General features: G+C 38.5%; 1 protein-coding gene across 2 annotated transcripts in view; it reads left to right on the forward strand.

Annotated features, from left to right (window-relative positions):
• The window catches only part of slc12a2 (solute carrier family 12 member 2), a 121032-nt gene extending 102960 nt beyond the window's left edge, over nucleotides 1–18072 (forward strand). For both annotated transcript variants that reach the window (XM_061980731.2, XM_061980730.2), the window contains 5 exons: nucleotides 1694–1805; nucleotides 9277–9363; nucleotides 9891–10026; nucleotides 13543–13610; nucleotides 14642–18072. In XM_061980731.2, the coding sequence (XP_061836715.1) occupies nucleotides 1694–1805; nucleotides 9277–9363; nucleotides 9891–10026; nucleotides 13543–13610; nucleotides 14642–14777 (539 nt within the window). In that variant the 3' untranslated portion in view covers nucleotides 14778–18072. The remainder of the gene's footprint in view (nucleotides 1–1693; nucleotides 1806–9276; nucleotides 9364–9890; nucleotides 10027–13542; nucleotides 13611–14641) is intronic.
• The last annotated feature ends 4431 nt before the right edge of the window (nucleotides 18073–22503 follow it).

A 22503-nucleotide genomic window follows, 5' to 3' on the forward strand; every position in this document is an offset into this window, starting at 1 on the left:
ACTTTAGTGCATGATGTCACACAAGATATTTCAATAAGTGTCAAATAAAAATGAGCTGCATAATAGGAAATCAACTAGTGTATGTCCTTCGCTATGTGGTAGGTTACTGCGGACGTTATCTCCTTCTGTTGTTGACTATTTTTTTCATACGGTGTTGATCTGGAAATAATTGCTTCGACATTTTGTGGGTGTGGCACCGAACGGAGATGTTGACGTGCGGAGTTTCAACCACTCCTTATTCTCTAGCGGGTGACTTTTCAAATGATGCTACACATTAGCAGTAATACTACTTTTTGTAGCAACGCTTTTGCCGCATAATTGTTCAACATCTTCCCGCTTGAAGTCAAACCACCGCCAGACGATGGACCCCGTGCTGTTTTTCTTGGGAATTAATTCTTCCTTCATTTGTTACCAGATTCACACCTTCGCTTTCTCGTATTACCACTCGCACCGCACCGCACCGTTAGCATCACAGCTAACGTTACCATGTCGCTACCTGTCTGGAGCGTGTGACGTTGCACACGTGACAGTATGTGACATGTAAGGTGTGCTTGTTTTAAGTCTCTGTGAGCAGGAGAGACAAGAAAGAGTAGGAAATGCATGCAGTGTAATGCCTGCAGCTAAAAGCAACTGCGTGAGAACGTATACTCGAATATCACGATATAGTCATTTTCTATATCGCACAGACACAAACCCGCGATATATCGAGTATATTCGATATATCGCCCAGCCCTAGAGGTAAGGTTTAAAAGGAAATTACTAGGGCTGGGTAAAATAATCAATATGATCGATTATGGATGGATATCTTTTCATTTGTAGCAATATCGAATCGCAATGCATTATATAGTCTTGTGCATGGAGCAGCGGCAGCGTCATGCTGACTATGCTAACGTTAGCTGCCAACAACAAGCCGTCCGGGGAAAAACAAAAGGAAGTGAGGAACTTAACAGCTTAGGCTCGTGCAACCATACTACATCATGATCATGCAAAGTAAACATCTGACTGATTTTATAAATTATATTTGTAACTGAGAGTTTTGTAAGATCACCGCTGAAAAAGGGACAGCAGACACTTTTTAAAATTTGTTTTATTTCCCACACGGAGCAGTGTCAAATGCACCAGAAAATCTAAGTGCAAAATTGATGTGCGTTATATCCAGTCTGACTGCGCTGACAAAAAAGGAGTTCCAGAAGAACAGCTTACATATTCACTGTTGTTTATTTTGTACTTGAAGAAACAATACTTTAATGCAATTTGCAGTGATGTAATGTTGCTATACAATTACATTTTCATTTGCAATTCCTGTCTTATTTCAAAATTCCCCATTTGAGACTTTGGCAGAAGTTATAGCTGTTAAAGCAGCTAAGTGTTTTATGGTGAAGAAAAAAGGAAGGTACATTTGTATTTTGTAACAGATTTTAAGCATTTTCAGTATTTAAGTGTGAATTGAATCGTAATTAGTTGATTTAGTACCCTATGATCCCAAGCCCAAGAAATAATTTTTATCCCTGGTATCCAGGTAACTGTGACAAAATATTTCAAATGCATAACCCTTAACTCGTCTATATCCATTTCTCAATTGTGTTGGCAAAGATGTTTTGTTTGTAGCCAAACTTCAAATTTAACAACCTGTTTATTTTAACAAACACAAATAATCAAGAATAAGACTATTAGCTTTTTTTTCCCCCTGCAGGTTTGACTCTGCTCATCCCCTATCTGTTAACCAACAAAAAGCGATGGAAGGATTGCAAGATTCGTGTTTTCATTGGAGGCAAGATCAACAGAATAGACCATGACCGCAGAGCGTAAGTACTCAAAGGTTTTTTCATCATGTTAAAGGGACCTGCACTTTTTTGGGGAATTTTGCTTATTTTTCCACAGTCATTATGGGAGACAAAAAGACAAAAGTTTTTTGTTTTCTTTTGCATTCTAACATATGAAAATCGGCTCGTTCTAGGTGTCTAGCAATACAGCTAATGGTGGCAATCATTTCTACCTCAAAATCACTTTAAAAATGCATTCAAAAACCGTCAACGATACTTCATTTACGTTATTGTAAGAGCGAACACTGAGAAACTCTTTTTCTGTCATAGTAACACATCGGCGCTGTTCAGTATTTGCGGTAAAAGCTAACTACGACAAGAGATAAGCTAGCTTCTATGTCATTACGAAACACGTTTGAGTTTATACTGCACAACACAGTGCGATAAGACACCAATCTGTACTGACTGAAAAACATGAGCAATCATATTGCAGTGTCTGTTAAGCATTAGCCCACATTTCATGTTTTGTTTTTACACAGAACTAGCTGCTGAGCGCATGTACTGTAGTTGTAATGACACGCATGATGTGCTGCGTGTATCAAGATCAATATAAAGTGTGACTCACTCGATGGACAGTTGTTTGTCTGGTCCAGCCGGCCCGGGACATTTCCTGTTAATTTTGGGTAAGCACGCCATTTATGTCGAAATAGCTTGGCTCCAAAATCGTTTTCAGCTTCGAGTGACTTTCACCTCACTCTCTCGGCTTCCGTCTGCGCCAACGTTTCACCCTCTTCTTTGTGCTCGCTTCAATAAGGAGTTATTTACCCTAAATATATTTAGCTTCAAAAATATAAGGTTGTGAAACCTCATTTGTCAACAAAAATAGTCGTCTTTGTTGGTTACCAAGTCTGCCATGATTAGAACAGACACGCATATTTGATTCCGGAAGTAGGAACAAACAGTTGTTGCCAGAAGTCAGACGTTCGCTGCTATGGAAACAGAAATCAATGCGCGAAAGAAAGAAATCCTGTAAATGATTTAAAATAATCAAAATACCGTAAATATTGAACGTATTACATATTGTTATGAACGTGTCTGTTATACTACATTATATATAGACTTGCAGTGTGCATATAAAACTTTGCTGGAGGGTTTTGAAGTTGTTTTCGAGGGCTTTGAAGGCTACAACTGTGAGTCCCATAAGCCACATCTTCCAAGCAATTTTTATCATCTTTAAAATCCTCAAAAAAACGACATGTGTGGTGTTGTCTTATAATGATTGTGAACGATAGGGAAAATTCCCCAAAAAAGTGCAGTTCCCTTTTAGGGTCTAGGAGAAAAAAGATGGTGACAAGATTAGATGATGTAAAAAGAATTAGGCCATTCCACCAAATTGCTGCCATTTGTAACTCTTAAAAACAACTTAAATTACTACTTAAAAAAAAAAAAAAATTTTTACTCTAAATTGATGATACTCATGTTGAACTGCTGATAAAGTGTATTGGCCTATTTCAGGCAACTATATTTCTTTCTTTCAAGGTTTCTAAGGCAAATATGAACCATTTGAGTACCAGGCCTGAAAGTAACATGAGTGAGTTTTTAGCAGAAATTACATGACATATGCCATTCATGTTAATAGCATGTTGACACTAAGCACATTACAATGATTCAACATTTTAGTTTAAATAATAATAGTTTAGGCGGCAGGACTGTGCTGAGATTTTAATAAATCAGTTAACCTATTTTGGTTTTCCCATGGTATGCGGAGGATCCGATTGATGCAACTTCCTGTGGACCATGTGACTTTTTATTCAGAGGATAATATGTTAAAGTAACATGACTGAGTGAAATCCTGAGGACACGACAAAAGTGTGAATTTTATGGAAAAATGTTTGGGGGAGGAAATTTTACTTAATGTACAACACAAATAAGTAAAAAAAAAAATGTAAATACATTTCTAAAGGATTTAATTGATCATATTTCATGATAGTCTAATTTTAGGAAGCAGGGACAGGCCACAAAAAAATGTTTGAAATAGTTGAAAATAATATTTTATATTGAGTTAATAAATATACATTTAGATCAATGTGCAGTGCACTCTTAAAAGAAAATGTTCTCTATCTCCTATGTTAAAAAAACAAATGCGATTTAAAAAATAAAAAAAATACAAATAAAAAACCTGGCCTAGTACTACAAAGTTAGCGATCAATATTTGTTTCCACACAGTTTGGTGACTATGCATTAGCTGTTTTATATCAATTTTGTTCTGTTAAATTCTCATTTGTTTAACATTTGTACAAGTTTAAACGACTGTGATGCAATTTTTGTTAGCCTCCCTATGTATGTCTCCATTGTATGTTAGCGTTAAGCTTGCGGCATAAGAGCTGACCTTTACCCTGTATGGTTGTATTGCTTTTTTTCCAGCTTATACCACCCTTAATGCACGCACGCACAATCACACACACACACACACACACACAGGAACGCCACCACCGCTGCGTTTCTTGTTGTCACCTACAGCTGCCGCCTTTTTGTGTGATAAAATTAGTGCTGGCACATCTTTTTTTCTAAAGCTGCACACACTTGTCTTTTTTCAGTTTTCTGAAGAGAAAGCATTTTTTTATATATCGTGCCGTGTTACTTACCTTCAGTTTGGCCACATTTTTAAATATTCTTAGAAGCTGAAATGTTTTGGGAATTCTACACACCACCATAATACATTTCAATGTCATTTAATTTGCACTGCTTGAAGAAAGATGTTACAATGACATTCCAGATACTCAGATCTATCATCCAAGCTTGTTTGAGAATCAGTGGCCCTAATGGGCATAAATGTAGAACTGTCATAACTCCACTCAACAAGTTTTTATCACTTGTTATGATTGTAAAGCCTAATGGTGTGTGTCCGAACTCAACTGCAGGGTAATCCACTGTAGTGTGCCCCCTCTTGGATGAAATGTATACACTTTGCAAAATGATTGCATTTTGCAATCTCATTATGAATGTGTGGAATTAAATGTAAATAAAATGTGGCCAATCAGGAGAAGGTAAATGGTAACTATAATTAGCTGTCAGAATTATTGCTTTAATGCAGTTGAAACCATCATCATTATCATTTGTCTAAAAACTTTAACGCACAGAAACCATAAGTGGTGCAGAATGACTCAAAATCCCTGAAACATCTTTGGCAACACATTTCAAGTAGTTTGTCCTAGTAGTTTTACAGCTGCGCATGGACAAATGGGCAGTCGATGGGGAATGATAGGCTGAAGTCAATATGGTAGACGCTGTACAGCATGTTGGCCCTCTCGATGGGAAATTTGAAGACAAAAAAACATGAGGGAACAGTCGTCCAACATATGGTATTATGTACGCCTGCAAGAAGTACTTTTCTTTTCACTGAAGTAGTTCCAGCTTGAAATAGCACGTTAATAACACAAAATAAGTAACCAGTTCACATTCCATCCATCCATCCATTTTCTACCGCTTGTCCCGTTCGGGGTCGCGGGGGGTGCCGTAGCCTATCTTAAGTTAAGTTAAAGTGCCAATGATTGTCACACACACACTAGGTGTGGCAAAATGATTCTCTGCATTTGACCCATCACCCTTGATCACCCCCTGGGAGGTGAGGGGAGCAGTGGGCAGCAGCGGTGGCCGCGCCCGGGAATCATTTTGGTGATTTAACCCCCAATTCCAACCCTTGATGCTGAGTGCCAAGCAGGGAGGTAATGGGTCCCATTTTTATAGTCTTTGGTATGACTTAGCCGGGGTTTGAACTCACAACCTACCGATCTCAGGGCGGACACAGGGAGGTAAAGGGTCCCATTTTAATAGTCTTTGGTATGACTCGGCCGGGGTTTGAACTCACAACCTAGCGATCTCAGGGCGGACACTCCAACCACTAGGTCACTGAGTAGTAAAAACGACTAGCAACAAATCTAACGTCGCTTTCTGGTGATATTATAGACTGTACTCATGTTTAGAGATTCTGCTTCTGTTCCTTGATGTCCGCGACTAAAGAGGCGAACTGCAGCAAGCATGACGTCGCACTTGCTTTGTGCTGCTGCGCCAGTTGAACTTTCTCTCCTTAAAAGCCGCCATTGTTCTCTAATTGCTTACGTCATCACGACATCTTGTTTTGGCAGCGCTGTTCTGGTGGTCAAAGTCATTTTTCAGCAGCCAAATTTTCGTGCAACACTAGTCAATAGTGCCCATTCATACTGTGACAACCTGCTGGTGGTAGCGTTTTATGGTCGTGTGGTTTTTATTTGATGTTTATTGCAGCTGAGATAGGCTCCAGCACCCCCCGCAATCCCGAAAGGGACAAGCGGTAGAAAATGGATGGATGGATGTTCCCATGATCACAAACACACCGTGCCTAAAAGGGGATTAACAGAGAATGAAGAAGTATTGTTGTGTGTCTTCGGAAGCAAAGAGACAGACATGTGTGCCCAGGAGGAAATATGTGTTAGAATTGGGCAGGTTGTTAGCATAAGATTGGCAATAAAAGTTTAAAATTGCGTCAGACATTGTGTGACTTCTTCTAAAGGTTACGATACATTAAATTATTTTAATTTGTTTTCACGTAAAAAAATATATATTTTTAAGGTGTGGCGGCTATTATTTTGCCGTGGCGGTGCGCCACGATCATTAAGGAGAAACTCTGTTGTATCTTCATACACAGTGTGGAGATGGTCCGCTTAGATCAGTGGTTCTCAAATGGGGGTACGCGTACCCCTGGGGGTACTTGAAGGTATGCCAAGGGGTACGTGAGATTTTTTTTAATGTCCTAAAAATAGCAACAATTGAAAAATCCTTTATAAATATATTTATTAAATAATACTTCAACAAAATATGAATGTAAGTTCATAAACTCAGTGAAGCACAAGCTCAGGTTTCTCACTAAAATGTCTGTCAAAAAGAACTGTGAAAAGAAATGCAACAATGCAATATTCAGTGTTGACAGCTAGATTTTTTGTGGACATGTTCCATAAATATTGATGTTAAAGATTTCTTTTTTTGTGAAGAAATGTTTAGAATTAAGTTCAGGAATCCAGATGGATCTCTGTTACAATCCCCAAAGAGGGCACTTTAAGTTGATGATTACTTCTAGGTGTAGAAATCTTTATTTATAATTGAATCACTTGTTTATTTTTCAAAAAGGTTTTTAGTTATTTTTATATATTTTTTTCCAAATAGTTCAAGAAAGACCACTACAAATGAGGAATATTTTGCACTGTTATACAATTTAATAAATCAGAAACTGATGACATAGTGCTGTATTTTACTTTTTTATCTCTTTTTTTCAACCAAAAATGCTTTGCTTTGATTAGGGGGTACTTGAATTAAAAAAATGTTCACAGGGGGTACATCACTGAAAAAAGGTTGAGAACCACTGGCTTAGATCATTATCATCACCTCCAATGCAACAAATAAATGAAATTACTTGCAAATAGTATTGTCAAATTTGGGTATCCATTACCAAGCAGTTACAGGAGGAGCATTGGTCATACTATTGCTGATACTGATACTTTAAATGTTTAAGATCATTGAATGATTACATTTTTGATCACAATTATAATCCGACAAACACAGGAGGCGATATAACAATTTCAATAAAATATAATTGTTTATTTATCCCTTTTATTACATACGGAATTCATAATAAAGTCAATAATTCATTATATTTCAACCAAAGCAAAATCTACAATTGGCACTTTTTGGCACAGTTTGTAAACAATAACAAAAACAATATAAAATGTTTTTGTTATAATACAAAATATCGAGCTAATCACTGTAGTATTGACCATCAACTAATACTTCACTTTGTATCATTACTGTCGATATTTGTGTGGATCCATCCACCCTTGTTTACATTCAAGAGCTCTATCTTCGAGGTTTTCTATACTTTGTTTGTATCCTCCTAAAGTGTGTAGTGTTGCAGTTTTAGCTATTCCTTGTCCTCTAGTCCCCCAGAGATAGTGATACACGTAAGAAGCCGCCATGTAGACGAAGATTAGCGATTTAGAAGCAGCTTTGTACTGTGATGGGACATTAGTATGCGACATGGCGTTGTGAACGCCTCCATTTGCTTGCTACTGTCAGTTCTGCGGGACACGGAATGTGTCATGTAAAAGGCATGATTATGATATGATGATAGTATTATAAGGTCCTTTGCCAGCTAAACCATATACCATCAACATCTCTCAGTCGTATTAGATCACTATTTGCATTTTCTCAAAATAATTTTTTGGTCGTTTTTGTTCACATTTACCAACTCTGGCAATAATGCCCTGGACACAGGTTGGCTTTAAGGGCAAAAACCAAAGCATTTAAAATAATTATAGTTGTTTTTGTTTAGTTATTGTGTACTACTGACTTGGTTATGATCAAACAATTGTATATAATAAAAGACCTTGAGAGGGACAAGCGGTAGGAAATGGATGGATGGAAAAGAAAATTGGGAACTAGTTTCTGACCTTTTGTTCTTACTCACCCCTGAGGCTGGAATACGTCCAGTGACCCTGGAGGTGAAACATTATATTGCACTTGAAGTTTGGATGCAATCTACACTACATGCAATAAAATGATAAAATTAACTTCCAGAAAGCTATCAAATCTATTTTGATCACTTCAATTGAGAGGCCTGTAAACATCCATTGCAATGAGGATAAAAGGACCATAATGCCACTCTGTAGTAAAGGGGAACAGCACTGTTTTACAATTTTGTTTATCATTCACAATCCGTATGTGAGACAAGAACACATGTTTTTCTTTTTTATACATTCTAATTGGTAAATAAACTTCAGCAAGCTAACAATAGAGGTAATGGGATTTGCTCTATTCTGCCTATAAAGCGCTCTAAAAAACCTCCATCATCGTTTTACATACATGATGTAAGTATATACATAATGTAGTAACATGCACATTCATAATAATATGGTATGAAAAGGGGTAGGATTTAATAAGCTCTAAGTAATTATAAGTTCGGACATGCTGTAATGAAACAACTGGAATTGTGTGATACATTACAATGTATCATATGCATGTTCGAAATAAACCTAAACTGAACTGAACTATTTCATATTTATCTATTTTGTTCATTTTAAGCATAATGAGATGTTTATCTTCTCGTTGAGATAATTATTAATCACACAGTAATCCCCACGCAGGTAAAAAAATAAAAATAAAAAATGGGCGAAAACCAGCGTCTTTTTCTGCACAGCTAAAAGTATTTCCTCTGCGTTTGTGCTTATAATAACCATAAGTGCGGTTACATTTTCTTCTTTCTTGTGTCTCTTTGCTCGTGCAAAATGAAAACCAAATTAATAAGAATTAAAAATTAATCTTGATTAATTGAAATTAATCATTAACAATCCTCTGTTTAGTCTGATTTAAACATTTAAAATTGACAGTACTAATTATCATACACTGACTTCAAGTTCGATTTGAGTTGCAGTTGGTTTGCAACATTCACCTCAAAGACTCTTACGCTCTTGTATTTCCTTTACAGAATGGCAACTCTATTGAGCAAATTCAGGATAGACTTCTCGGACATCACTGTGCTGGGAGATATAAACACTAAGCCCAAAAAGGAACAGTAAGTATTTTCTAATATTTTACTTATAGTCATGTTTTAGTGCAGCATGTTCAGCTAAACTCCAAATAAAAGAGGAGTTTGTTTTACTCCTATTTCAGTTGTTTGAATAGCACCAATTCACAAAGTTAACATCCCATTGAGTAGTCTAGAATCACACTTCACAAGCAAGCTGACAAAAGTCGTGTCTGCACAATGTTTCATACATAATGTGCTATGTAGATTATTTAGTTTGTTTCAATTGTTATAACTAGGCTTTGAGTTTTTTTTAATCACAAGTAGTCCGATGCAACAAGACCTGACAATTGTTTGTAGTTTAATGAATACATTTTCTTTACCGCTTGGGTGTACGCCACTGTGTTGCCAACCTTAAGTTTAGTTTTGTTTAATTACATTATGGCGGTCCTCCTAAAGTTGATGGTCTCTGGTGCTCATCACGTTAAAGTTCTGTCTTTGTTCATGAAATGATTTCTCGTCGCTGTAGCTTGTATTATTTTGTAAAGCGTGGGGCTGTTCTCTCTGTTGTGCAGCGTGGCGGCCTTTGAGGAGCTGATTGAGCCCTATCGGTTGAAAGAAGACGACATGGAGCAGGAGGCAGCTGAGCATCTGAAAAACAGCGAACCATGGAGGATTACTGACAATGAGTTGGAGCTTTATCGTGCAAAGGTTTGTAAAGTAATCATATTGTTTTGTATTTGATTACACGCAAATATGATTGTACACGGTCATTTTAACCATGCATTAGGACAGTGCTTCTCAAATATTTTCTATTACGCCCCCCTAGGTCAGGGGTCGGCAACCTTTACCACTCAAAGAGCCATTTTGACCAGTTTCACAAATTAAAGAAAACAATGGGAGCCACAAAAATCTTTTGAAATTTAAAATGAAATAACACTGCATACAAAGTTGTTTTTTTTGCTTTGTGCTATTTATAAACCAAGGGTCTCAGACACGCAGCCCACACCTTAATATGAAAATTGAATGTTAGTGCGGCCCACGCGCTTGACAGCGTCATACTTGTCAACCCTCCCGATTGTACCGGCAGACTACGAATTTCAGGGCAACTATTCTCTCAAACGTGCCGTGATGGTACAGCATTTAGCGCCCACTACAACCAGCGTGCCGGCTCAGCCACACGTTGTTTGGGGATTCTGCGTGCTTTACGTAAGTGTCAGCAAGGCATACTTGGTCAACAACCACACAGGTTACACTGACGGTGCCGGTATAAAAAACTTTAACACTCTTACTAATAATGCGCCACACTGTGAACCCACACCAAACAAGAATGACAAACACATTTCGGGAGAACATCTGCACCGTAACACAACATAAACACAACAGAACAAATACCCAGAATCCCATGCAGCCCTAACTCTTCCGGGCTACATTATACACCCCCGCTACCAAACCCCGCCCACCTCAACCGACGCACGGAGGGGGGGGGGGGGGAGCAGGGTTGGGGTGGGGGCGGAGTTTGATGGTAGCAGGGGTGTATAATGTAGCCCGGAAGAGTCAGGGCTGCATGGGATTCTGGGTATTTGTTCTGTTGTGTTTGTTGTGTTAAGGTGCAGATGTTCTCCCGAAATGTGTTTGTCATTCTTGTTTGGTTTTGGTTCAAAGTGTGGCGCATTATTAGTAAGAGTCTTAAAGTTGTTTTATATGGCCATTGAAGTTTAAAACATATCTCCTCTTCACAACCCTTAAATTCAAGTCAGTTTCAAGAATGTAATGTTGAATCATTCAGCATCATCGTTTATCTCGGCACATTTTCATATGAAGCAGATCTACCGTATTCTTCATGTTAAGTTTAGTAATAGGAATTGTAACGGTATTGTACAAAATCCAAAACCAGTGAAGTTGGCACATTGTGTATTTTGTAAATAAAAACAGAATACAATGATTTGCAAATCCTTTTCAACGTATATTCAATTGAATAGACTGCAAGGACAAGATATTTAATGTTCGAACTGAGAAACTTAATTTTTTTTTTGTGCAAATAGTCATTAACTTAGAATTTAATGGCAGCAACACATTGCAAAAAAGTTGGCACGGGGGTATTATTACCACTGTGTTACATGGCCTTTCCTTTTAACAACACTCGGTAAACGTTTGGGAACTGAGGAGACCAATGTTTGAAGCTTTTCATGTGGAATCATTTCCCATTCTTGCTTCATAATGGGCGACAAACTGTAGTTACAGACAGTGGTTTTCTGAAGTGTTCCTGAGCCCATGTGGTGATATCCTTTACACACTGATGTTGCTTTTTGATGCAGTACCGCCTGAGGGATCGAAAGTCATGAGCATTCAATGTTACGTGCAGTGATTTCTCCAGATTCTCTCAACCTTTTAATGATATTACAGAGCTTCGATGGTGAAATCCCTAAATTCCTTGCAATAGCTCGTTGAGAAATGTTGTTCTTAAACTGTTGGACAATTTGCTCACGCATTTATCCACAAAGTGGTGACCCTCGCCCCATCCTTGTTTGTGAATGACTGAGCATTTCATGGAATCTGCTTTTATACCTAATCAAGGCACTCACCTGTTCCCAATTAGCCTGTTCAGCTGTGGGATGTTCCAAATAAGTGTTTGATGAGCATTCCTCAACTTTCTCAGTCTTTTTGCCACTTGTGCCAGCTTTTTTGAAACATGTTGCAGGCATCAAATTCCAAATGAGCTAATATTTGTAAACAATAACTGTTTTACAGTTCAAACGTTAAGTATCTTGTCTTTGCAGTCTATTCAATTTAATATACGTTGAAAAGGATTTGCAAATCATTGTATTTTTTTTTTATTTACGATTTACACAACGTGCCAACTTCACTGGTTTTGGGGTTTGTAGATAACTCAATGTTTCGGTTTCAAAGTCTTCACAATAATGCTGTGACGTGTGACACTATCAAACACATGAGCCTGACTGACGTGTTGTCACGGTAACATGTAAGGGCTCGATCGGTAGTATGGATACCAAGGGTAAAATCAGTATATGATCAATACTAGAGTGATAATGTCGATAACTTTTATTTCTCAACACTTTTTTTTGTTTTTGTTAATATTTACAAACTCAGAATAAATAATTATAAATTAAACAACAAATCAAAATATACTAAGTCCAGAAGAACTTCAATAACATGCAGTTTTTTGTACATTATATATAGCACTTGTGTATGACTATGATACAAATATGATATATATCGGAACAACATGTCCAATAAAAATGACTGAATGGGTCAGATGGTACAGCGGCCGTCCAGAAACTTGAGGGGTCCTGGTACGAATCCAGCTTACGCCATCCGAGTCACTGCCGTTGTGTACTTCACTTACCTTGTTCCCAGTGCCGTCCACACTGGATCGCTTTTTGAATGTGAATGAATCTTTGGTGGTGGTCGGAGAGGTTTTTGTCAGTCTACTACAGGGCAGCTGTGACTACAAATGTAGCTTACCACACCATAGTGTGACTATACAAAGCGTTCCCAGTGTAACGCGCTTCGAGTCACTAGAAAAAAGTGCTATATAAATGTAATTCATTATTATTATAATTATTAGGATAGTTTCAGTTAACACTGTTTACTACTACACAGAAAGCTAAGTAGTAAGTCAACTATAGTAGGAAAACACTGCCCTCAAGCGTTTTGACAGATAATTGCAAGTCACCCAGCTCATGCCAAGGAGCTAAACAGGATCAATATATGTTTTCATTTAAGCTGTAAGAATGTTGACAGCATTGTTTCGGTTGGTAGACCATTTTTATGCTTTATGAAAATACCATATAGCATTATTTGGCCCTCACATTGAGAAGTTGTGCAAAAGGAAAACTATATATTATTATTATTATTATTATTAAATGCACTGTCAGTAGTACTCAGACGTTGCACTTAAAAAGGCCAAATTGTTGAAGTGAAGTGAATTATATTTATATAGCGCTTTACGTAGTGAAACCCATTATCTAAGTTACATTTAAACCAGTGTGGGTGGCACTCGGAGCAGGTGGGTGAAGTGTCTTGCCCAAGGACACAACAGCTGTGACTAGGATGACAGAAGCGGGGATCAAACCTAGAACCCTCAAGTTGCTGTCACGGCCACTCTACCAACCGAGCTACACCGCCCCTGAGTGTGCAGTGATGGACCCTTACCACCCTCAATAGTTGCTATCCTGGTTAGGTTTGTTTTATTTTGTTTTTCAGACTAATCGTCAGATCAGACTCAACGAACTACTGAAGGAGCACTCCAGCACAGCCAACCTCATTGTCATGTAAGCCATTCATTGTGTGTGCGCAGGTGCATGTTTGTGTGTGCGTCTGTCTGTGAAGACAGGCTTTGGTTTAAGATGTTTTATGGTAAAATGAAAATGAAAACATTACAAGCCTTTTCTATTTCCACTCAAAAAGTAGTACCTTGCTAGGTTTTATTTATCAACCCGTTTTAAGACCCAACTGTAGGAAAAACCATATTTAATGAGCAATACGTCAGCCGGACATGACGTCATGTAAAGTTAAAGTACCAATGATTGTCACACACACACTAGGTGTGATGAAACTATCCTCTGCATTTGACCCATCACCCTTGATCACCCCCTGGGAGGTGAGGGGAGCAGTGAGCAGCAGCAGTGAGCAGCAGCAGTGGCCGCGCCCGGGAATCATTTTGGTGATTTTAACCCCCAATTCCAACCCTTGATGCTGAGTGCCAAGCAGGGAGGCAATGGGTCCCATTTTTATAGTCTTTGGTATGACTCGGCCGGGGTTTGAACTCACGACCTACCGATCTCAAGGCGGACACTCTAACCACAAGGCCACTGAGTAGGTGAAATCCAAGCAATAGGTAAGAAAAGTTGGTTTTGCATAATGGGTCCCCTTTAAGTCCCACTTAAATGTCTTTATCAATCGCCACAACATAAAAAATAGAAAATAATACAAATACTGCACTGTTACACATTTAAGACATAAGTCAAACTTAATTTAACACCTAATTTAGGCCAAAAATATGTTGAATGGGTTTTAAGAAAATCTGCGTTTTGTGACAAGAAGAAGAAACTTAATGGAAAATTATAGGAATCCAATGGACAGTCGCAGTCTATTTGAAATAAATAGCCTATCGCAGTCTAATTGAAATAAATAGCCTAAAATGTGGAAAAACAAGGCACAAAAGGCAGGAATATTGTAGTTCCGGGGACTAAAAATTCCTGAACTTTTGGTGGGAAAGGGGCTAATGTTTTTTGTTTTCATGTCACCCTGTGTTTTTCCAAATTTAAGCCAATTGATCTTGTTTATGTTTGACCCCAAACAGAAGCCTACCATTGGCCAGGAAAGGTGCAGTGTCCAGTGCTCTGTACATGGCCTGGCTGGAGGTATTGTCCAAGGAGCTGCCACCCATCCTGCTGGTGCGTGGCAACCACCAGAGCGTCCTAACCTTCTACTCTTAAAGTACACGAGGAGAATGTATCTCATCCACCTAGTGTCTGTTAGTGGACCCACTTTTATAAATATATATATTCATATATATATACACCTTCCAGTTCCAGTCCAAACATATGTACCATGCACACGTGAGGAGATATTATTATATTTCACGGCTATGTTCTCAAACAAAGCGCCAATAGTAACGTTAAGGAATGGATTGTGATGGGAAAAGACACTTAGTTGAAGTAGAGTTGGAGGGTTTTTAATATAAACCAACTCTTCCTTTATATTTGTTCCTTCTATTTATCTCTTCTGATTCATACGTGGAAACGACCGATCTCTGGTTTTAAAAGCAGTACTTTTGCACCCAACTTGCCATGTAATGTCGAATACTTTCGTGGTCACACTTGTTATAAAACCAATTGGATTGAGTTTTGATGTTGAAGCAGTTTGCAAAGATCCACTTGCTGGAATATTTGGAGAGAAGCATGACGAAAGAATGCTTCGCAACACCTTTTAAAAAGCCTTATGGATGTGCCTTCCAGTTGAATCAGATAATATACTGTAGATTATAAGATGACTTATTATATTGCTTCATAGTTAGGGTAATGATTTTCAAACTTGATTTTTTCATAGTAGAGTGAATTTGCATGGATTTATTGAACAGTTATTTCCCCCTTTGTCAACCTGTGTCTGGGGCCAACCTGGTTTTCTTTCTATACTCTTTTTAGTCTTCCTTTTTCAAGATCTTCTTGTTTTTGATGCAAAAGACACTATTACGGTAAGCTCACAGGCAAACGTGCCTGACATCCATAGAACATTTTTGGTGAATTGTATCTGTCACTTGAAAAGTAGCCTCCTATGTAGCTGCTGATTCACTAAATGATTTCCTTCAATACATGCTTTTGTTTCTTGCATTGTTTGTCCTTTGGGGGTAAAAAAAACTCCACTACCCAATAAATTAGTAATAAGTTAGCCTTAATAGCACAATTACCAAGTGATGGATTTCTCACATCTTTTCACTATATAGTGGATCCAGTTTTTGTCCAACTCATGAAGTCCTGGTCCACCATGTTCGTAGGGGTTACCTTATTATGACTATTATTCTAGCTTGCATGATTTTGCAAAAGTGAATGTGTGCTTATGTCAATTGACGGGCGACAGGAAAGAAAGGTAATGTCTTCTTTCGTGGTAACAGTTCTCCACTGCTCTTTCAATCTCCTTTTTATAACATGCAGCATTTTAAATGTCAACAAACTCAAAAATGCTTATCTTCCATTTCATGTTTCATGTGTGTATGCAAGCAATAGCTAGTTTTGGGGTGTCCCGATCCGATATTGATATTGGTCTGATATCAGAAAAAAAACCTAGTATCGGTTTGCATGTAAACGGTCCGATACAAGCAGTCTTGCAGCATGTTTACTTGTAGACAGCCAGTTCACATCTAAATGTCCTCCAATAAGCACACAAGGTTGTTTTTTTCCCTGTATTTTAGTCAAGTCATTATCAAAATGTAAACATGGTAGGCTACTAGGAGCTAGCAGCTACCCAACAGCTAAGCACAATATATTTCACAAGCTAGACATATGTGGTAAAAGTTTACTTCAATAACAATATTGCAGTCTAAAGCAGCACAACTCACGATTCAATTTCTCGGGGTGACGATTCGACTCAGACTCGATCCTCAATTCAAACTGACTCTTGCAATAAATAATTGTTTTCATAAATGATAAAACATTTTCAAAACAGGTTACTAGTCACAAAAGCTCTTCTTGGCTGCTGACCTATACACAGTGCATTCAAGGCCTAAAAATCGGCTTATTAAAAGTAAATTCTTGAACATTTTGAATCAATTCAAAATCATAATAAGAGTCTCTATCTGGATATATAATGTATGAATCCATTAGAGTTGCATATTACTTATACATACAAACTCAAAAAAGTAGAAGTGTTCTAGAAAGTATCCAGTAACAAGCGTGTCCGCATCGTTCAACTTACTGCGTCGTGACAAGCTTATCTCAGTGAATTATAGTGACCACTCGGTGCTGCCACAGAACAATTACCACATTACTTTAACTTAAAAGACAGCATAAGAATAGAATGGAACCCTTTATTGTAGGGATGTCCGATAATATCGGACTGAAAATATTATCGGCCGATAAATGCTTTAAAATGTAATATGGGAAATTATCGGTATCGGTTTCAAAAAGTAAAATGTATGACTTTTTAAAACGCCGCTGTGTACACGGACGTAGGGAGAAGTACAGAGCGCCAATACACCTTAAAGGCACTGCCTTTGCGTGCCGGCCCAGACACATAATATCTACGGCTTTTCACACACACAAGTGAACAGCCATACAGGTCACACTGAGGGTGGCCGTGTAAACAACTTTAACACTGTTACAAATATGGGCCACACTGTGAACCCACACCAAACAAGAATGACAAACACATTTTGGGAGAACATCCGCACCGTAACACAACATAAACACAACAGAACAAATACCCAGAACCCCTTGCAGCACTAACTCTTGCAGCACTGGCATTTTTTTCCATAACTTGAGTTGATTTATTTTGGAAAACCTTGTTACATTGTTTAATGCATCCAGCGGGGCATCACAACAAAATTAGGCATAGTAATGTGTTAATTCAACGACTGTATATATCGGTATCGCTTGATAGCGGAATTGGTAATTAAGAGTTGGACAATATCGAAATATTGGCAAAAAAGCCATTATCGGACATCTCTACTTTATTGTCATCAAACATTAGAGCATGGCGAAAATAGACTGCTAGTAATAAATAAATCTAAACTTTTCTAACATTCCACCCTACAAAAAATAAAAGTATGTATGATTTCTGCTGATATCATAGCAATATCAGTTACGGCCAATACTCAAGGCTCCAATATCGGTATCGGTGCTGAAAAAGTTGTATCAGGACACCCCTACCGACAACCGCTGAGGAAAGTAATACACTACCACACATATATGTACTGTACTCTATATCTCCGTCCACAACTACTGTATGTCTCTTCTAAGGCTTACTACTGTAACTCTGCTAGTTGCTGGTCCAGCTGTGAGTCAACAGAACATTCCAGCATTAGCGTCACAATACACTTAAGGTTGACCTGCGATGGCCTCCCCCCCTCGTTTGCCGTCTGGATGTTTAACGAAGTGCTGGCTGGAGAATAGACGTCACTCTTGAAGACTTGTAGTTGTGAAGAATGTTGTCATTAAAATGTCAGGAGCAAACTTACCTCTATGCATTTTAACTTGTGCCGCCTACTTGTAATAAAAGTCCATCTCTCCATTGAAAGACTCCATTTCATTATTTTTAACATGTCGGTCAACAATAGCGGATGAAATCGGCTAGCGTCTAAAACAGCTGGGCAAATATTTTGACTTGAGGGCCACATTGAGAGAAAGAATGTGTCTGGGGAGCCTATGTGTATTTAAATGATATATACACACTTAGCTGTAAAAATATGCTGTACATTATGTGTCTTTGGGTCCCTTTTTTTCAGGAACACTAATACCAAAAGTCACAATGTCCGATAGTTCTAAAAAAGTTATGACAGACAACCTAAAAAAAACCGGAATGGTATTTTGCTTTTTATTTTACTGAATGGGACACCAAAAATGTACATGAAAATAACGAAAGTGGGTGTGGAGGGAGGTGTGGCCAGCGCGCCTGCAGGAGCAAAGGTCACCACCTCTGTCTATGGTGCTGAGGACGAGCACCATCGGATGGGGGCGGGGCAGGTGCTGACGGTGAGACACAGCTGACAGGTGATTAGATTTCCCAGGTGGTACGTGTTAATCTAATCATCTGTTGTCTTTAACAGTGAGCGGCCGAGAGCGGGGGGTGAGAGGATACGGACGTGACTGAAAAGTCACTTTCTGCGGGAGAAAAACTTTAATAAAATCTATGTGAATTAAAAACTTTGTTAAAAACTGCACGCTTGGCTCCTGTGCCGTGTCTACAGTGGAACTGCTAGGAAGCAGCTTCCACAGTGGGGTTTACAAAATTAACTATGAACAATAAAACACTAAATATTAACTTGTGAACATTGTGCCTCTTTTACTTCTCAGACCAGCTCCTCGATAGACATATTTTACAATCATTCATCATTTTCTTGTTATTCCTTTCATGAAAATGCATATATACAAGCCATAGACAGTTGGCACTTTCATTGTTTTTTGTCTCTTATACATTTCCATGATCAGAAAGGAGCAGATGGAAGAATACTATTCTCATATTTATCTGCCCCCTTTTTAACACAAATTATTTTAGATGACTTTATCACTGTTCCCTCCACCAACACGCCAACTCCAACATACCGTACTTTTAATTTTCGTTTAAGCATTTTCAAAATGACACGTCCAATCAGAATCAAAAATCAGTTAGATATAATTCCAGCAAAACACAAGAAAATTTAAAAAAAAAACAGCAGGATATGAATGCAAAGTGTAATAAACACCTACAATATGATATATTATCACGTAAAAATTTGCTTCCGCATCTGTTTTTGACACGTTTCGGGCTGGCTGCTCTGAAAACAAACCCCGCCCACTCTGCTTTATTCCTGGTCTGAGCTGCTGTTACCGTAATAACTCGTATAACACCCAAAAGCGCAGATTTCGACCATTGAAATACATTCTATAGTTCAAGACGTACGGTAATTTAAAAACACCTGCCATAAAATGCACCCCCAATCTATCTCTGGTTAGGAAGGTCCTAGAGACATGAAACTCACCCTGGTTACTCATCATAGCCCCCCCCCCCCGGTATACATTGAAAACCATGTGATGATCGGACGACCAGAAGTGGAGTTATGGGGGGGTGCATTTCCCACCTGCCATAAAATGCACCCCCCATCTATCTCTGGTTAGGAAGGTCATAGAGACATGAAACTCACCCTGGTTACTCATCATAGCCCCCCCTGTATACAGTGAGAACCATGTGAAAATTGGACCTCCAGAGGTGGAGTTATTTGCATTTTCAGGCAGGACGTTCAGGCCAGCTGCCTAAGAATGCACCCCCTATGTTTTTCTTGGTATGTACAGTGTCCCCAGCTCTTGGTACATGGGACTTCTCTAACAAAGTTTACCTCACAATAGAGATAAAGTCCCTGTCACACCAAACATCATAAATACATCGGTATTACGATAATATAATCTGAAACCAGTCTTGTAATTAAATAGGTTTTTTCAGGTCAGAGGAGAAGAAATATAATTTCTTATCAAACAAGGTATAATGCAATTTACTTTAATACAAACAAATAACAAAATCCACCAATAGTTAAATAATTTATATATACAATATTCAAAGTCAAACGTCAAATAAAGTGAACACAAAGACAATCAATCAATCAATCAATGTTTATTTATATAGCCCTAAATCACAAGTGTCTCAAAGGGCTGCACAAGCCACAACGACATCCTCGGTACAAAGCCCACGTAAGGGCAAGGAAAACTCACCCCAGTGGGACGTCGATGTGAATGACTATGAGAAACCTTGGAGAGGACCGCATATGTGGGTAACCCCCCCCTCTACGGGAGACCGAAAGCAATGGATGTCGAGTGGGTCTGACATAATATTGTGAGAGTCCAGTCCATAGTGGATCTAACATAATAGTAAGAGTCCAGTCCATAGTGGGGTCAGCAGGACACCATCCCGAGCGGAGACGGGTCAGCAGCGCAGAGATGTTCCCAACCGATGCACAGGCGAGCGGTCCACCCCGGGTCCCGACTCTGGACAGCCAGCACTTCATCTATGGCCACCGGACCTGTGCCCCCCGCTCCCTGCACAAGGGAGAGGGGAGCAGAGGAGAAAAAAAAAGAAACGGCAGATCAACTGGTCTAAAAAGGGGGTCTATTTAAAGGCTAGAGTATACAAATGAGTTTTTAGATGGGACTTAAATGCTTCTACTGAGGTAGCATCTCTAACTGTTACTGCTAGAACATTCCATAGTACTGGAGCCCAAATAGAAAACGCTCTATAGCGCGCAGACTATCGCTGGCTAGTTCTAGCTTAACTGACTCAAAATAGAACACTTTTTTGTAATAAAATGTAACTCCTCATAAAAAACTATACATCTATAAACAGAAATATTATTATATATTGGGCAGAAGGGGATAACATAAATATAGTTTAATACTTCCAACACTCCCCTCATCATGAACACGCAGGGCACAGGTAATCCCCATCCACATCTGGCCTCAGGACACACTCGTGGTGAAACCACCTATCACAGATGTCACAGCAGATCTAAGGTGGGGTAGGAGGATGGAGGTGAGGAGGCAGATAAGTTGGGCCATTAAATGTATATAAATTCCGAATTTAAATAATTCATCATTATCACTGTTACAGCTCCATATCGAGACTTCACAGCCACAGAATCCACTTGCTCATACTACACATGAAATGGACTGAGACCTTTTTCCAGCTTCTGAATGAAATGAGGGAGTAGGTCATGGAAGAGTTCAGTAAACTGTTCTGTATTTGTTGGTTTCACTAACATTTGTAGGGCTTATTACAATTTTTTATTTTTTTACCTCTTTATCATTCAACCAATTTGTACACAAACACATTAAAACAGAAGGTACACTGTTTGAACTCATACGCATTATGCATTGTCACCAAAATACATTTTCCATTTTACTACAATAATGATGTTATCTACGCCCTGCTATTTCACAGCCTGACTGTATTGCACAGTGAAAACGTACCCATTGAGGGTTATCGCTCTCCTCCATCCCACAGCTGTGACAGACCTTGCTGAGATCATCTGTTCCGAAAAAGAGTATGCATCAATATTCAGTCTCGAATTTCTTCAAATATCTTGCTGAAATTAAAATAAACTCCAGTAATATGTAATTGTATTAAGCTGTGCTGATTATTTGATTTAATCTGTGCCATCAATATTTTTTATGGTTTAAAAATGTTAGTGGCAAACCTCATTTGAAATACGTCATCATTTACCGAGAAAAAATCTGTTTTTAAATGTGTTAAAGTAAAGCAATATGTTAAGCAGTCAACCAATTTTCAAATTCCTAAAATCAAGACTGTCTTGTATTACCTGGAGCAGGGGTCCCCAAACTACGGCCCACGGGCTGGATCCGGCCCCCCAGCATCCAAAATCCGGCCCACAGGAAGTCCCAAGTTAAACAAAAAGTTTTAATTTTTAATTTTTAAATTTCTTTTTTTTTTAAATCTTTCTTTTCTAATCCATTTTCTACCGCTTGTTACTTTTGGTGTCTCCTAGCTGCTCAGGCAAATCATATTGTCTAAAAATGAATTTTCCCATAGATAACGTGACAATGTTAAATGTTGATGAACATCAATGTTAATTGATGTTAAATGACAAAACAGATTATAAAGACAATGTATATATATATATATATATATATATATATATATATATATATATGTATATATATGTATGTATATATACATATATACATATATGTATATATACGGGGTGGACCGCTCGCCTGTGCATCGGTTGGGAACATCTCTGCGCTGCTGACCCGTTTCCGCTCGGGATGGTGTCCTGCTGACCCCACTATGGACTGGACTCTTACTATTATGTTAGATCCACTATGGACTGTACTCTCACAATATTATGTCAGACCCACTCGACATCCATTGCTTTCGGTCTCCCCTAGAGGGGGGGGTTACCCACATATGCGGTCCTCTCCAAGGTTTCTCATAGTCATTCACATCGACGTCCCACTGGGGTGA

The sequence above is a fragment of the Nerophis lumbriciformis genome, linkage group LG20, assembly GCF_033978685.3.
Source record: "Nerophis lumbriciformis linkage group LG20, RoL_Nlum_v2.1, whole genome shotgun sequence".
NCBI classification, from domain to species: domain Eukaryota; kingdom Metazoa; phylum Chordata; class Actinopteri; order Syngnathiformes; family Syngnathidae; genus Nerophis; species Nerophis lumbriciformis.